Below are 18221 nucleotides of genomic sequence, written 5' to 3' on the forward strand. Positions count from 1 at the left end.
ACACGGAGAGGGCAAAATGTGAATGCAACTAATGCTGCTTATCATAAATCAACTGCTTGGTGCAATTATACTTCGACTAACATCTCACGATCTTTTGCTGTTCCTCTTGCATTACCTCCTGGTGTGTTTCTAATCTGTGGAGATCGTGCCTGGGGAGGCGTCCCATCTAAACTGAATGGAGGCCGGTGTAGCCTCGGACGCCTCACGTTATTAACACCAAATGTGTCAATCATTCTGAATATGACTCGAAAACATAAGCGAGTCCCAAGGACCGTTCATCGGTTTGAAAGTTCTTGTCGAGATAACGTTGAATTCTGGAATCCAGGCCAGATCATAACGGCCTCCATATTGGCACCAGGAGTTGGTGTTGCAAATGCCTTAACGACTTTGAATAAGTTGGGATGTTGGCTTAGCAAACAGACTAACGCTACTTCTTTAGCTTTAAGTGGCCTTTTAACTGATGTTGATAGTGTTAGACATGCTACTTTACAGAACAGGGCTGCAATTGACTTTTTGCTTTTAGCGCAAGGACATGGATGTGAAGATTTTGAAGGAATGTGTTGCATGAATTTGTCTGACCACTCAGAATCTATTTTTAAAAGTATACAGCAGCTGAAGGATGGTGTGAGGCGTCTAACAGAAGAGGACGGATTGGATTGGCTTACAAGGATGTTTAAAGGATGGGGACTTTCTGGATGGTTGATATCTCTGGTCAAAACTGTGGGGGTCATGATCTTGGTAATTGTGACTGTGCTTTTGATGTTGCCATGTCTTGCCAGTCTTCTGCAAAGGGCCCTGCAGAAGACTGCTTCTGCAATATTTCTAGCACAAATACAAAAAGGGGGAATTGTCGGGGGAGGCAGCGGGTCTGCCTCTAGTCTAACTGAAGAAGAATTTAACCTTGAAGACATTCCAGTGTATCCATGAGAGGCGAGAAAGTCCCGAGAAGTGCCATGGAAACAAGATTAGAGAACTAAGATAAGAAGAACTGTCCTGACGATTCAGGCGAGAAACTATCACCCAATCGTGAGCTGTTAGTTACTAAAGTAAACCAATCCTGTATGAACACCTACTTTGAAGAAGGTTATAAAAAAGCTTGTTAGAACAATAAAGGGGCTTTTGCAGCCATTTTGGTCGCTTTCACACAATCTGATGTTTGTCGTGTCCGTCTCAACTGCGACAAAACCCATATTTTTTTTTTGTTGTTTTTTTTTGTTTTTGCCGACGCGGAAGTCTCGGACACAACTTAGACGACCAATTTGATCAAGTTGATGCCACTTTATTAAAGGCTACACAGCAATTTATACTCTATCTCAAGCTTCACGTGCTGCTACCTTATTGCTAATAGGCTAAAGCTACTTGTTCACGTGCCCTTCTGCCCTCTATGATTGGTCCCAGTGTGGTGTCCACGCGCTGCTCTCCCCCCAGGTAGACCCCCTGTTTTCGACATTCCAACATCTTTATCTCTTGGGCAGGAATGTAGTTTCTCAGGCTGTCTCGGCCTTGTTTGTGTCCTTGAACACAGCTGCAGCTTGCTGTTACAGTGAGGCCCCTTGGTCTGGATCGCTCATAATATGTCCGTTATTTTCCAGCCATTCCACAAATCCCCCTTTTTGTTTTTGAGCGATCCAGACTTCTCCTTTCTTAAACATTTGTTCGATCAGACTATTCAACATCCGTCGCAAACACTGAAACAGACAGGGAAGAAGCAACATCAAAATTAGTAAACCTACCAGCACTATCAATACTCCTTTGAGCAAGGTTTTCAATTAAGCCTATAACTTTAACAAACTACTGCTGCTTTCTAAAAACTAAGCCTGCTTTTTTGTATTAGAAGCAGATTGCTGATATGTTGGCTCGTTTGCAAATTCAGACAACCAACTTGCTTCAATATAAACTTCTGATCTGTGATAAGCGGCTGTATTCGAACAGCCGTGCAAAACGACTGCAAGCCCGGTAAAAGACAAAAGGCTTCTCTGCTTGCTGGATGTAGTGCTGTTAGCAACGAGGTCAGAACCAGGTTCAGTCGATGTTGGCGTCTCTGAAGTGCCTCAAAACACAGGGTGCTTCGTCTAGTTCGCAGAGGCCTACGTAGATGAATTGTTACCTGTAGAGACACAAGCATAAACCCCTGCCTAGGACCTGTGAGTGAGCCTAGTGCTCTGCGTCGTTCTTCCTGACTTCCCCTTTCCAGGGCCGCACCCATCGGCTCGGTACCCATCTGACGCCGGTATCTGTAACAACACAAGCATATCCCCGACCGGTCATTCTTAGTTCTGCGGGTCCTCTCCATTCTCCTGTAACGACATCCCTGTATTGAACAACAACGTTATTGTCACATTGGTTTATACCAGATTTCAAACCCAAACTATGTATTTTTACTGGTGGTTCATTTCTGCCACCTGTGAACCGTAAATAATTTAACACACACACCGCTTTTGCAAGTCGCTCTGCAGCAGCCAAGACCTCTCCCCCTTTTTGTTTTTGCAAAAGCGCTTTCAAGGTTTGATGTGCTCTTTCCACGATGGCTTGTCCCGTGGGGGAATGCGGTATTCCTGTGGTGTGACGTATACCCCAGAGTTGACAAAAATGAGTAAATTTCCGAAAAGTGTAGGCCAGACTATTATCAGTTTTGATCTCTGCAGGCACACCCAGTGCCATGATTGCAGCATGCATATGTTTAATGACATGCCGTGCTGTTTCTCCTGTTTGTGATGTTGCCCAGAGTGCTAGAGAAGAGGTATCAATAGAGACATGCACATATTTAAGCCTGCCAAATTCTGCGATATGAGTCACATCCATCTGCCAAAGTTGTAGAGGTTGGAGTCCTCGGGGGTTCACTCCCAAACCGAGGCCGACTCCTACCCTCTGGCAGTCGGGACAGGATTGCACAATTCCTCTAGCATCAGCCACAGGAATGTGAAATTGTCTGGCTAACATTTTTGCCAACTGATGAAAAAACTCGTGTGACAGCCTGGCCTGTTCAAAGGTGTTAACGGCAGGGCCCGTCCAGGCTGGAGGGACAAGCTGATCGGCCTGGGCGTTTCCCAGCACAAGGCCTCCACATTGCTGATGACTGCGAATGTACATAATGAAATATTCATTCTGACGTTGGTTCAAAAGTGTCACCAACTGTAACAACAAAGCATGTAATACAGGATTTCGTACAGGTTTCACCATGCTGTTCTCCAGACGTTGTGCTGTACCTACCACATACAATGAGTCTGAGACTATACTGAGAGGTTCTTGAGACCAGCGTTGAAATGTCCAGATAACAGCTCGAAGTTCTAAAGTCTGTAAAGAGTCACCAGGCACTCCAGGGAGTAATTGATGTTCCCAGGTGTCCCCTTCCTTCCAGGTGACTGCAGCCCTTCGAGATTTTCGTCCAGCATCAGTGAAGACAGTTATCCCTTCTACTGGAACCTCTGATCGCAGGGGTAAATGTACAAACCGCTGATGGCATAATAGTGACAAAAGCTTATCCGATGGATAACTATTGGTGATGGTACCTAAGAAATCAGCAATTGTTATTTGAAAGGCAGTTGAAGCAGATAATAACCAATCTAAATAGAACTGAGATACAGGTATGTAGATGACTTCTGGTTCGATGCCTGAGATGTCTAAAATTCGCTGCCTCCCTTTTATGATAAGCTGTGAAAATAATTCAGGATGTGTAACAACTGTGTTTCTGGGCTGAAAAGGGAGACAAATCCATTCCAAAATTCGTAAATTTGGTTTTGTTTCACTCAACTGAATAATAAGCCCCAATGGGTGTTCACGTTTACCCCCAGAGTTAACTAACATAAAAGAAAGAGCTTTATCATCCAGTCGCCTGTGAGTGTAAGTTGACATGATTTTATTGCTAATTACTTGTAAGGCTTGCTATTGATCCTCATCCAGTTGACGGCGCTCCTGAGCTACTACAGACGTGCCCAGGAGTGGCATCAAAGGTTTCAGATCATCGTTCGTAATTCCACAGATATCACGAACCCACTGGATATCCCCAATTAATCTCTGAACATCAGACAATGTTTCTATTTTTGTGTTGATTTTAACCTTTTGAGGACAAATCATTGCATTTGTAATAATCCAGCCCAGATACAGCCATTGACCCTGTTTCTGAATTTTCTCTGGTGCTATCTCTAATCCCCTCTCCCTGAGACTGCATGTTAGCTGAGCCAATATTGTGTCACAGGCTAATTGTTTTCCTGCCACTAAGATATCATCCATGTAATGATAAATGAGTAAATGAGGATACTGTTTCCGGATGGGTTCCAGAGCCCACGCGACAAAAGACTGACAAATCGTGGGTGAATTTTTCATCCCTTGTGGTAGCACCACCCAGTGATACCTCTTTGCTGGTTCGGCCTTATTAATCGATGACACTGTAAAGGCAAACTTTTCAGCATCCTCTGGATGTAAGGGGATTGTAAAGAAGCGGCCTTTTAAATCGATAACCACCAGATCCCAGCCTTCAGGTAACATTACTGGGGAAGGCAAACCGGGTTGTGAAGTGCCCATGTCACAGATAACAGCATTGATTGCTCTCAAATCATGTAACAGACGCCATTGTCCAGATTTTTTCTGAATTGTAAAAATTGGAGTGTTCCACGGGCTAGTTGAAGGCAGGATATGTCCGGCATCTAGCTGTTCCTGTACCAAATCATTGATAATTTGCAGCTGGTCCAGTTTCAGCGGCCACTGGTCGATCCATATGGGATCATGAGTTCTCCAGGTTAATTTTAGGATTGGCTGCTTTACTGTGGCCGCGCCTAAAAAGGCGAAGTAATCAATCGAGCTCCCATTTGACTGAGCAGATCTCTCCCCACCAGTGTCACAGGTGAGTGCATCACACAGGGACGCGTGGTTACTACCTTGCCATCCGGAAACATAAATGCTATTGTATCTCTGCTGATGGATGTGACTTGAGATCCTCTGATCCCTAGAACTCCTGTATTCGCTGGCACTAAAGGCCACTGTCTAGGCCACAGATAAGGGGGTACGATCGTGACGTCTGCTCCAGTATCAATGAGCATTCATAATTTACTCGTCTGTCCATTAGGGTGTCTCATTTCCATCTGCTTCTCTGGCTTCCCCTGACTAATGTCCAGGGCTAACAAAACATCTGGTTGCCCAGTGGACCCAAAGCCTTTTTCAACTCTCTTCCTTTGTTCTGCATTAGGCACTTTTCATTCAAATGGAATTAGCTGAGCAATTTTCGATCCCTCCATGATAGTCAAAGGGGGAGTAAGTGTGTATACCATGATTTTAATTGTCCCCTCAAAGTCAGCATCAATAAGCCCTGGGATGACAAAAATACCTTTTGTAGATGCTGAAGAATGTGCAATTAATAAGGCACTTAAACCATGTCCCAGAGGCCCCACCAGATTAGAATCAACCAGATGTATTGTAGTATCTGTAAGTGTAACAGCTACTGCTGTTGCCAAGTCCACCCCTGGGCTTCCGGAGGTGGCAGCGGAGCAGCTGTCCAAGCACCCTGGACTTGCGTCGTCGCGCGAGGGCGAGGCACGCTCTGCCTCCCGTTTCCCTTCTTCTGACACACACGAACACGACATTCTGCTTTAAAATGACCCAGTTGCCCACAGTTAAAACACTTCTTATCTCGCTTGCCTTTGATGTGTTTGCCTCTGACAACTGGTGTTACTGCAGCTCCTACCGCAGCAGCCATAGAGGCAGCTTTCTCCTGATCAAGCATTCGCTCTGCTGCCTCCAGCAGCTGACCTGCAGTAGATTGTCATGGGAGGAGGCTTAAGGCTTTTTTAGTCTTCTCGTTAGCATTGTCATAAGCAAGCATATCAAGGAATTTAACTTTCATTTCATCACTTAAATCAGGATTGCTATTAATAGCGGCATGTAATCAGTCAATGAATTTTGGGTAGGGCTCCGTGGGCCCCTGTCTCACTCCTGTAAATGCTGGCACTGCTTTTTCATCATGCACGGCTAAAATCGTTTTTAAGGCCAATTCTTGGGTTAACCGTAACACTTCTGATTGAAATCCCACTTGCCAGTCTGGGCTAGGAAAAGGACCTGCACCCATCAGCATCTGAACTTGCACCCCATATAGAGGATCTCCTTGCTGATGAGGTATGGCTGCCGCAGCCTCGCAGGCCACTTGCCAACATTGGAAAAATTGCAATTGTTGTGAAGCTGTTAGTAAGGTTTGTACAATCATGCGCACGTCATACGGAGTCAATAAATGTGCTGTAAGAATATGCTGAATTACTGAATTAGTATATGGTGATTTTAACCCATATTGTGTTATGGCTAATTTTGCCTCCTTAATCATTTTCTAATCTCAGGCCTCCCACTCATTGTCTTGTGGGGTTATTGTTACCGGAAACGTCATTGGTCCAATCTCGTTAAACTGCCCCTCTATTATAGCATCCTGGATAACTCCCCGCCATCGGTGTGCTGGATTACCATTACCACCCACGCCTCCCAGTGCCCCCCCTCCCTTTTGAGCCGATGCTGGCAGCGACCCGATAGCCACTGTTTCCCTCTGACCACCCCCAGCCCCGTGTCGTGGAAGAAGGGGTTAATAGGAAGAGGGGGAGGCGGCAGTGCTGTAGGGGTGGGCTGAGCCGATCTTTTCCCAAGTAGCTAATTCAAAGGCTGTGGTCAGTGAGGGGATTAGTTCGTGCTGCCGAGCCCACAACAGCACCCTCCTCAGGTTCCCCTCATCATAAGATAATCCTCTCTTAGGGAGTATATGTTGGAGGAGCTTAACCACTGCCGCTTCTTCTTTACCCAGCGTGGACCCCATCTCCTCCCCAGCCGCTCACCTGATCAGGGCGAGATTCCCGATGATTGCGCTCGTGTCTTCCCAGGCACTGGGGCAGCGCCTGCTACGGCTGGCTTCCGCCCCCTCCGGACCATCTTCTCTTGCTCGGGCGAGCACCGACGGGAGGGTCCCGATTCCCCAGGGATTGACTCCCGCGTACCTTCGATGAGGCTCCCTCGGGTCCCTGGTCGGGCACAGTTGCCGACGCGGAAGTCCCAGACACAACTTAGATGACCAATTTGATCAAGTTGATGCCACTTTATTAAAGGCTACACAGCAATTTATACTCTATCACAAGCTTCACGTGCTGCTACCTTATTGCTAATAGGCTAAAGCTACTTGTTCACGTGCCCTTCTGCCCTCTATGATTGGTCCTGGTGTGGTGTGCAGGCGCTGCTCTCCCACCAGGTAGACCCCCTGTTTACAACATTCCAACATCTTTATCTCTTGGGCAGGAATGTAGTTTCTCAGGCCGTCTCGGCCTTGTTTATGTCCTTGAACGCAGCTGCAGCTTGCTGTTACAGTGAGGCCCCTTGGTCTGGATCGCTCACAACATGTCCGTTGTTCTCCAGCGATGCCACAAGGAAGCACCTTCCCCTTCCAGCACTGGGTCTCATGGCCTCCCCTTCCCCACCTGAAAGCCTGGGAGGTGTTGGACCATAGTCCTGCCCTTGGCATTGCCAATCCCCACATCACACTGCCCCAGGAAGAGTCCTGAGCAATGTGTGAGGGACAGGATTCACCTTCCCAGGGGCTGCGAGTCAGGCTTTGGTCATTTTACTTCATGTAATACATTCAGTTTTACTCTGGATCTGTTCCACCTTGACATGGCCTTTGTTTACATGTCATCTCTGCCTGGAGTTTTCTGCTCTAACCAGCACCTGGAGAGGCTTTGTCAATAATGATCCTCAGTGGGACCCATTAACACTCCAAGAAACCTTGGAGTTTGCATCTGAGTTTGACTTCTTGACAGGCATCTTCATCGTCCTATCCCTGTCTGAGGTTCATGGACTTGGCACCAAACCCACCTGAGGGGTCATTAAAATGCCTTGGGCTGGTCCTCTGCTGCAGAGCTGGGCTGGGCTCCTGGGACAGAGGGAGCTGAGGGCAAGTGGTCAGTGCTGCAGAGAGACAGCTCTGCCCAGGAGCAGCTCCTCTGCAAAGCGCAGCAGGGCTGAGGGCACTGCCTGCAGACACCGAGGGCAGAGGAGCCGGGCACAGAGAGGGGAAAGGCAGACGGCAGTGGCAGGATGCTGAGAGCTCACTGGAGGAGAAATCTTCGCAGCCCTTGACACAGTAAGTCTGTGGGTGCAGGGCAATGCAGTTGCAGGTGGTGCAGGGATATGGTGAAGCCGGCACAGCCGCCAGGAATGTCCCTGGTGTCTGGAGGAGGAGGCCGTGCTCCAGAGCAGGGCTTCCCTGCTGCACTGTCAGAGGGACAGGCCATGGTGGCTGCCTTCTCCCGGGGACGGCTGCAGGGGTGTGCAGGTGCGGGTGCAGCCAGGGGTGCCCAGGGCTGTCCTTGAGAGCAGGGTCCCTGCAGCCCAGGGGCTGTGTGCTGGGGCAGGGACTCTGCCGCCTGCCAGGGTCAGCACTCAGCCTGCCCGGGGAGCTGCCCACGGCGCTGTGGGGAGAAGCTGTGGGGGGAAGGAGAGACCTCCGGCAGGGCATGGTCCTTCTGCTGTGGGGAGGGTTCTGTGTGCATCAGGGCTGCTCACAGCTCCACATCACCCCCAGAATTTTGGCAGAGGCAGCATTTCAAGAAGCACATGAAGGCAGGGGCTACCTGGAAGGAAAGGTGCTTTCTGAAGTCTGTGCTTTCAATTTCCTGCTGTGGTTGTGGGGTATCGTAATGCAGCTGTCATGTTTAGACAACACAAGGACACTCCTACAGCGTTACCCTGACAGAGCAGTAGGTATTTCAGGAACTTGATAAAATTCCTTCTAGCATTTATTTGTCTACAGAAAGCTCAGTCATCTCGTCAGTGTTTTCCTGACCTGCTCCTTAGACTTGCAGAAACAGAGATGCCCCTTGGCAGGGTCCTGCTGCCAGGAGGGGTCTGCAGGGCAGAGCTGAGCACACAGCGGGTGCGATGGGGGCTGTGAGCACTGACAGGGAGGAGATAAGGGAAAAGAGAAACAGCTCCAGGCAGGGACAGCTCCAGGCACTAGAGGCATTGGCAGGGAATGAAACAGGCTGACAGCACTATCTGGGCGGGGGTGGTATTTAGGCACCTCCCTATTACCCTTCAGTGAAAGCGCTTTCTACCTAACAAGCCCCCTGGTCTCTTCCCCCACCCAGAAGAGCCTCTGCCCTCCAGGCCCAGGGATCCAGGGCAGGAGCTGCCTCCTGTGCAGCCAGAGCTGCAGCAGAGGAGACTCTCCCCAGTGCCCATCTGTCCCTCCCTGGCCTTGCCTCCCTTGGCAGAAGCATTGGGGCATTGCTCCTTGGTTCTGCCCCTGCTGCTGCTGCTCCTGTTTTCAGGCTCTCTGGGGATGGGGCTTTCAGCTGCAGCTCAGCAACTGGCCCTGCAGGTCCTGCCATGCAGATGTGTCCATGGCAGCAAGGTGCCCAAGCCCCCTTTGAGCCTCTGGGTCTCTGGGCAATGCTGACCATGGGCTAGGGATATACCCAGCTCTTTTTTCCAGGCACCCACTCTGCAAGAAATCAAAAATCTCAGAGATCTGTACTGCAGAGGGAAGCTTTCAACTGGATTCCTCTGCTCTCAACAGCAGCATCCAATTTCCTGTCAAGGGAAGAGCTGGGTGTGACCCTCCTCCATATTCCAGAGGTGCAAGCCCAGGGCAGCTGAGAGCAAGTCTGATGGACAGCCTGGCTCTCCTCACTCTGCACTAAGGCTCTGCCCGTTTGCACCCCCGCACTCTCCATGGAGCACTTGTAGCGCAGCAGCAATGTCCAGGCTGTCTGCCTTCAGAACGCACTCCTCAGGTAGGACAGGGCAACAGGAGCCAAAGCCAGAAGAGCAAAGCCCCACAGCTCTGCTCTGCAGCCGGGGGCCCTGGGAGGGACAAGGCTGAAATCTCTTGGATTTCCGGAGTGGAGTTAACCAGCGATGACTGCGGGTTCCTCTCTGCCTGTTGGGGCACAGCAGGACTGACTCCTGCAGAGCCCCCAGCAGAATCCCTTGCTCCCCACTGCCCCCTCAGCCAGCAAACACCAGAGCTCCAGCCCGGGAGCTGCAGGAAGGTCTTTCTGGAAGAACAGAGGCTGGGAGGATGGGTTTCTGTCAGAAATTGAGCAAGCTTTGTCCAGAGCAGTCAATCCTAAACCTTTGCAAACTTCTCTTTCTTGGACAGTTTCCCATGCAGAGAGGAAGCAAATGTCCAACAGCAGCTCCATCACTGAGTTCCTCCTCCTGGCATTCGCAGACACACGGGAGCTGCAGCTCTTGCACTTCTGGCTCTTCCTGGGCATCTACCTGGCTGCCCTCCTGGGCAACGGCCTCATCATCACCGCCATCGCCTGTGACCACCACCTGCACACCCCCATGTACTTCTTCCTCCTCAACCTCTCCCTCCTCGACCTGGGCTCCATCTCCACCACTCTCCCCAAAGCCATGGCCAATTCCCTCTGGGACACAAGGCACATCTACTACTCAGGCTGTGCTGCCCAGGTCTTTTTTTTCTTTTTCTTTGCTACAGCAGAGCTTTATCTCCTCACTGTCATGTCTTATGACCGCTACGTTGCCATCTGCAAACCCCTGCACTATGGGACCCTCCTGGGCAGCAGAGCTTGTGTCCACATGGCAGCAATTGCCTGGGGCACTGGGTTCCTCTGGGCTGTGCTACACACGGCCAACACATTTTCACTACCACTCTGCCAAGGTAACACCCTGGACCAGTTCTTCTGTGAAATCCCCCAGATACTCAAGCTCTCCTGCTTTGATTTAGACTACCTCAGGGAAACTCGCCTTCTTGTATTTGCTGTCTTTTTTTCTTTTCTTTGTTTTGTTTTCATTGTGGTGTCCTATGTGCAGATCTTGAGGGCCGTGCTGAGGATCCCCTCTGAGCAGGGACGGCACAAAGCCTTTTCCATGTGCCTCCCTCACCTGGCCGTGGTCTCCCTGTTTATCAGCACTGGCATGTTTGCCTACCTGAAGCCCCCCTCCATCTCCTCCCCATCCCTGAACCTGGTGGTGTCATTTCTGTACTCGGTGGTGCCTCCAGCAGTGAACCCCCCCATCTACAGCATGAGGAACCAGCAGCTCAAATATGCCTTGGGGAAACTGATGTCTGGATGATTTTCAAAAGCAATAAACTGCTTGGCATGTTCTGGGAATCACTCATAATGTAACTCATTAGAGGCAAAACCCATATTTTTTTCTGGTTTTGTTGGTTTTGATTGTGGGTTTGGGGTTTATTTACTTTGTTTTATTTTACATAATGTTGTCCATAATGAAATTTCATTGTTTGTGCCATTTTTAATTATCTGTCTATCCAAATTTTATGTTACCCAGAGTCTGTGTAAATAAGGACCTGTGCCTTTTGTATGTTTAAACAAAACAAAGAAAGTTTCAGTGACTTGCCTGAGATCCTTCCTTTGAGACCTTCTCTGGAGCTACAGTGGCAGTGCCTGTGTGCAGAAGTGGAGAGGAAAAGTGTCCGGTACAGCAGCACTGCCAGCGAGAACCAGTGCTTGGTTTTTCCCGAGCTGCTTGCTCTCCGTTTCCACTCTCTTCTTCTCCACCCTTGCATTGGTGTAAGGTCTGAGGGCTCTGGCATCTTGGTCACAGTCCTGCTGCATGGGAGTTCTGTTACCACAGGCAGGGACAGGCAATGGGCACTTCTGTGACAGAGCTGGCCTCCACAACAGCATTTCCCTAAAGCAAGGTGATCTTCTCAGGGCACTGCCTGAAGGCGTAGGTTTTGTTCCAAAACTGCTCTCAAGAAGATGCCCAAGGAAGTGGCCTGCAGATGAAAACACCAGTGAGCAGCTGAACATGTGAGTGTGCAGGATAGGGGCACACTGCAGTGTCCTTGCACAGCCAGGCCGCCTCCGAGAGCCCTGAAGGACCAGCAGAGCAGGGGTGGGCTATGCCCGTGTTGACTGGACTAGCCCCTCACAACCCCCACTGGCCTCTCACCCCCACTTGGAGAGGTTCTTTGTGCCTCCACAGAGGGACACCGAAGGACTAGGTCAGAAGCCCATGTTTGCATTGTAGGGAGCAGATGTCAGCATGGTGAGATGAACGGAGTGAGCACAAATGCCATCAGTTATTCCTGGGGGTGCCATGAAGGCCTGTGGGACTGACAGTGTCATGAGATCAATTCACGTTGAGAGCAAAGTCCCCTGGGAGAACACCTGAACGCAGCACTGGCATGTACTTCCTTGAACCGAGGTCCCTGTGTCCATTCTTCGTGCCTTGAGGCATCTCAGACAGGTACAGAGCAGGGAGACCACTGCAGGGCTGAGGTGTGTCCCAGCCTCTGGGGGTGGCAGCAGGAGATCAGAGAGGCACTATGACTCCTGCACTGCACATACCTTTGTCTTTCACCTCTCTCAACTTCTTTCCGATTTATATAAGCAACTAACAAAGAAACAAATGTCCTTCCTCACTGGAATCACCTCTGCTCACAGCAGTGTTAGTGCTATTTTGGGCATGTTTTGCATGTGCTGAGTGTTTCCCACTGGTGGCCATGTACAAAGATCAGTACTGGGCTGTGTGCCACCCGCTTCTCTGCAAGATTCCCAAACTGGAAGGTCTGTCCTGAGACGGCAGCTGTACCTTAGCTAGGGGTATTTATGTCATCTACAGCAATCACTTCATTCTTGTCACAGATCGAGTTCTGTGGCCCCAGTGGAGTGGGCCACCTCTTCTGTGATTTCAGTGGAGCTCTCCTAAAGTGAAACCATGACATTTGTGGTGTTTGCTTCCGTCACCTTCTTCTTAGATCCAGTCTGCCCTTCCTGTTCACATGGGTATCCTGTCTGTGCGTCAGAGCTGCCAGTCTGGGGCAGCTCTGCCATCCAACGTGGGCAGACAGAAGGTCTTCTCCAGCTGCTCCTCTCACCTCACTAGTGTCACTGTTTCTATGACACCCTCATCCTTGTCTGTGTGATGCCCAGAATAGCCCTCCAGAGATAGTATGACAAACCCTTTTTCTACACCATCCTCAGGCCACTGCTCAATAAAAAATCTACTGCCTGTGGACCAGAAATTTTGTGGGGGAAAAGCAGGGCACTGACAAAAATTCTCAGGAAAGCTATGAGCTGCACAGAGACCCCATCAGAGTTGTGGGCCTGTAGAAGCAATCCTTTCTGGTTCTCTTGTGAACAGGCCCAGAGGACCAGGGCAAGTGTGTGCTGTTTTGTGGGCATTCCTCTGGAAGTGTGCGATATTTAGAAGGCTTTGGGAGTGGGAAAGGGCAGAGAGGTGCGGGGGGAGGTGGCTGGTATTACTGTGGACCTCCTCTCTCAAACATCTCAGAAAAGCCAGAGCAATCAGGGAAGTTCCATGGTACTCAGAAAAGGCAAATACCAAACCTCGCCTAAGAAGTGCAAGAAAAGAGTTTGTGAGAATTACAGGTTGGCCACCTTCACCTCAGTCCCTGGGAAGGTGCTGGGGAAAGTCCTCCTGCAGCCAACTCCAGGCATTTGAAGGAAAAGAAGATTGCTGAACATGTATGGGAGGGGAAAGTAGGCAATGTTGTGTACCTGGACTTTAACAAGGCTTTAGACATGGCCTCCCATGGTCTCCTTATACCCATATTGGTGATACCTGGACTGAAGAAGTGGACGATGAGGTGGGTGGGAGTTTAGCTGGGTGATCAGACCCAGATGTCATCAGTGGTAAGGAGTCTTCCTGGCAACCAGTCACTAGCAACATCCCTCAGTGACCAGCACTTGGGCCAACTTGGGCAGAGTACCTGAGGGGTGGTGGAGGGCATCATCTGCCTCCAGCACTGCTGGGGTGGCTGAGCAGGGGCGTCTCCAGCACAGCAGCACGTTGTGTCCCATTGGATGCTGGCTGTGAGGTCTCTTCTGCCTGGCCAGCAGTGGGGAGACAGGCACTTGGAGGGCTTGAAAGCCATTACAAAGCTGCTCTCATCAAGGTGAAAGATTTGGGGAGGTCAGGAAAATCTGGGACAAGAGAGATAGGAGATTTGGGGGAGGGAAGAGGGGTTTGTCCAACAGAGATGAAAGATTTTGAAGAGGAAAAACGTGTTCAGGTAATTTTGATGCCACTGCAACCCTTACTGTGAAAACTTCCATGTTAGGGCCTTACCCTTTTCCCAACCACTAACCTTAAATTCTAATCCTACCCCTAAATGACACCCTTCACCCTGACAAGAGTCCACTACTCTATGCCCTAACCTGAATCTTTACCTCTAAACTAAAGTGCAAACTCACACCTCCTTACTCTTACCCTTACCCTATCGCTCACCCTAATCCCTAGCCCATACCCCTAGCATCAAAATGCCATCCTTAAACCTAGCCCTTAGCCCAGCCATCAACAAAGCCCTAACCCACAAAGCCAGCCCATACCTAAACACTAAACAGACACCCTTGACAGAGCACCAAACCCTCCCCATAAGTCTTTGCCTAATACTTAACCCTGAAAGGTGAGATTTATTGCTTAAACTTTAACCTGAAGGCCTAACCTCCAAAGCTCTTCTTTCTTGTGTTTTAACCCCCTCACCTTCAACATCTTTCCTAACCCTAACTTAGGCTGTTTGGCCATTGGGGGTGGGGCAGGGATCATGAGGTGCCAGACCCATCCCTTGGTGTTGGAGGAGGAGTGGGAGGTTACATGCAGATAATGAGCTCACAGGCTACAAGGAGGAGATGGGTGGGGATGCTCTGCTGAGGTCAGCTGTGCCTCAGGATCTCATGGGGCAGACAGAGGCACAAGGCTGTGAAGGTGGCTGTGAGGTCACTGCTGTCTCTGGAGCTGATTGGACAACAGCAGAACATGGCTGAGAAAGGGCCTGTGAGATCACCTTCTTTGTGAAGTAGCTGATAGGTCAGACCCCGGAGTCATGGCTGGGGTATGTACTCGGCATTGGTGAGGCCGCCCCTTGATGACTGGGTTTAGTTTTGGGCCCCTCACTACAAAAAGGACATTGAATGACTCGAGCATGTCCAGAGAAGGGCAACGGAGCTGGTGCAGGGTCTGGAGCACAGGTCTGATGGGGAGCGGCTGAGAGAACTGGGGGGTTTAGTCTGGAGAAGAGGAGGCTGAGGGGAGACCTCCTGGCCCTCTGCAACTGCCTGAAAGGAGGGTGCAGAGAGGGGGGATGAGTCTCTTGAGCCAAGGACCCAGCGGCAGGCCAAGGGGGAATGGCCTCAAGCTGCACCAGAGCAGGGTCAGACTGGCTCTTAGGAAGGATTTCTTTGCAGAAGGGGTTGTTGGGCGTTGGAATGGGCTGCCCAGGGCAGGGGGGGAGTCCCCATCCCTGGAGGGGTTGAAGAGTCAGGTTGACCCAGCGCTGAGGGATCTGGTGGAGTTGGGAAGAGTCAGTGTGAGGTTAATGGTTGGACTGGAGGATCTTCAAGGTCTTTTCCAACTCAGATGATTCTGTGATTCTGTGCTTTTAGGCTCACATTTGCCAGGATCTCTGATAGGCCAGCAGCAGGCATGTGGCTTGGAAGGTCACGGTGGGGTTACTTTTAACTGGTCAGCTGGTGCGGCGAGTCTTGCAGATCCCGTCTGTAGAAGAGTTATCCCACTTTGCTCCTGTGATCACTTTCAGTATTTTCTCACAAAGAAAAAAACCCCAAATCATCATTTCTACTGCCCCCAGCAGAGGCTGTTCACACAGGAATTTCTTGTGGCAGTTTTAGATAAAGGTAAGGACCTGTAGTTGGCTCTGGTGCCTGTGGGAGCTTCCCGTAGACTTCTCTCTTGCAATCCAGTTTATTCTGCAACCCAGGGATCTGCTCAGCACAGGACAGCCTGAAGGCCAAGCTGTACATGGAGCACAGCAGAGCACAGCCCTGGGTCTACTCAGATTTCCTGTTATGTGGATTTCTAACTCCTTGACGTACACTGGTCTTCTGGTCAGGATCACTGAACCCTGTGATGAAGGTTAGGAAAAGGATGAGATCTGCTTTAGATAGCAAGAGGAAGCACCGCAATTTTAGGCCCTGGTAATCCCTGGGGACTTTGAAGACCATGGACCTCTGCTACAAGGCCTTGGTTGAAGGGAAGGTAGAAGGTAATCCCTGACCCAACATGGGGGAATGCTCTCCTGGATAAGTTTTTCACAAGAAGAAAGGGCTGAACTGGTGGAAGATGTGGAGGGCGGCTTTGACAGCAGTGCGAGTGTGGTGCTGGGGTAGAAAACCCTGAGGGACGTAAGACAAATTGTAGCGGTGCTGAGCAGAGAGGAAGGATCACCTCCACCAACCTGCTGGCAGTGCTGAGTCAAGGGGGATGAGAACTCCCTTGTCTGGTTGGCTACACTCCTCCTAAGGCAGCCCAGGATGCCGTTGTCCACCTTTGCTTCAAAGGTGTGAAGCCAGGAGAGGACAAGGCTTTGGGGAGACATAACAGCAGCCTTCCCATACCTTCCTGGATATCAGCAAGAAATCCTCCCTGGCCCTAATTTGGCTTCCTTTGTACCTGCATTTGGTGTTTCTGAGGTTTTCTCCATGGGGATTCCTAGCTTGGTCAGCAGTTCCATTACACCAGAACCTCCTTCTGTTATCTGCAGTGACTGTAATTCCTGATACTATTATCTCATCAGAGGCACCACATGTGTGCACACACATTAGCCACTGGTAAAAGAGAGCTTCACCCCCGGGGGACCTTGAGAAACTCTGGGATTTGGCAATAAAAGCCTCATGAAGTTTTACAAGGAGAAGATGCCAGCCCTTCACTGGGGACAAAATACCCCCATACATGAGGGCAGGCTGGGACCTGAACAGCTTGGGACTGACCCTCAGGAGATGAAGGGCCTGGGCATTAAGAGGGATTCCATATGAGTCAGTGGTGTACGGTCACCATGAACTAAGACAACTGCCTACAGGGCTGCATTAGGAGGAGCATGGCAAACCTAACCAGGGCGTTATCATCCCCCTTGACTCAGCACTGGTGAGGCCACCTCTAGACTGGTGTGACTGGGGGAGAGGCTCCGTGTTCTGGAGGAATGGAGAGGAAATGGAGAAGCTCCAAAGGAGATCTGTCAGGATGGGGTTTGGGGCCTTTGTGGAGAGGCTGAAGGACCTGGTCTGCTTTAGCCTGGTGAAGTGGAGGCTCAGGGCACTACAGCAGTTGCTTGCACCTGCTTGAAGGAGAGTTTCCGAGATAATGGACCTTTTCTTGCTAGTGGGAAGAGAAGGAAACCTCAACAAAGTGCAGCTTGGAAGGTTCAGATTGGAGTTGAGGAAAAAGGAATCTCAATCAAAGGGTGGCATTGTGGTGTAAGAGGTCACCCAGAGGGAGTCTGGATCAGCCCATGGCTTTGTGTTTCAAGGAACAGCCAGTGAGTGTGGAAATGCCGGGATGAGAGCGAGGTAGGAAAGAAAGATGGATGTCAACAGCCTGAAGGGGAAAAGGTGCATGAGGGGACAGTAGAAGCAAACCTGCAGCAGAGATGGCTGAGGGCTCTGGAAAGGCTGAAAGGCCACACAAGACAAAGCTCTTTGTCCCCTTGGTCATGGCAGCTGCCTCTGCCATGGGATCCTACCAGGATAAACCTTATTTTGAGGCTCTGGACTATGTTTTCTTCCTTGCCCATTCTTGGAGAGGCCAGGATGTGTTGTGCAGTTTTCCTACACTTGGCATTGCTCACCCTCACACCCCACTGCCCCCAGGAAGAGCCCTGAGCCACACATGAGGGGCAGCATCTCCTTCCCAGGGCCTGAGGGTCAGGGCTTGGCCTTTCTGCTTCATAAAACAAACCAAGGGGTTTCTCAGCATTACAGCCACCTGCAGGGTGCCTTTGCCTACCTGCAATCACAGCCTCCAATTATCTGCTCTAACGAGTCCCTGGAGAGGCTTTGTCAGTAGTGGCCCTCAGTGGGGCCAATCAGTGCTTCAAGGTACTTTGAGCTTTGCTGCTGACTTTGACTTCTTGAGTACTTTGCTCAGTCTCCTCTCAGTATCTGAGGTTCATGGACTCAGGGCCAAATACACCATGGGGCTCATTAAAATAAAGAAAACCCTAACGAGCTATTTCTCTTCCTTTAGTTTTCTTCAAGGCTTCAGGACTTGTACAGCTAATTGAATTAATTTCAGAGTGTAGTTGAGAAGGAAGATTTCAAAGTGCACCTAATAAAAATCAATCTTTATTTTAAAGAGCACATTATTTTATTTTACAGTTTAGAGCAGAGGTGATAGCAGCATTCTCTGATTGATATTGATGCAGAGCATCTCCTCAGGAGGTCTCCTGGAGAGTCCCTTAGGGTCCAACACAGTATGGACAACCTTTGTCCTCACTACCCCCATCTCAG

The 18221-nt window shown here is 50.0% G+C and overlaps 1 protein-coding gene across 1 annotated transcript; it reads left to right on the top strand.

Annotated features, from left to right (window-relative positions):
- Window positions 1–10143: 10143 nt before the first annotated feature.
- Window positions 10144–11198, top strand: LOC141936104 (olfactory receptor 14A16-like). Its single transcript, XM_074852830.1, has one exon. The coding sequence runs from the start codon at window positions 10144–10146 to the stop codon at window positions 11062–11064; it is 921 nt and encodes a 306-aa protein (XP_074708931.1). The 3' UTR covers window positions 11065–11198.
- Window positions 11199–18221: the final 7023 nt, after the last annotated feature.

The sequence above is a fragment of the Strix uralensis genome, chromosome 31, assembly GCF_047716275.1.
Source record: "Strix uralensis isolate ZFMK-TIS-50842 chromosome 31, bStrUra1, whole genome shotgun sequence".
Classification (NCBI taxonomy): domain Eukaryota; kingdom Metazoa; phylum Chordata; class Aves; order Strigiformes; family Strigidae; genus Strix; species Strix uralensis.

Bases quoted from the DNA above. Each gene is read 5' to 3' on its own strand.
- LOC141936104 (XM_074852830.1), top strand. From the start codon at position 10,144: ATGTCCAACAGCAGCTCCATCACTGAGTTCCTCCTCCTGGCATTCGCA.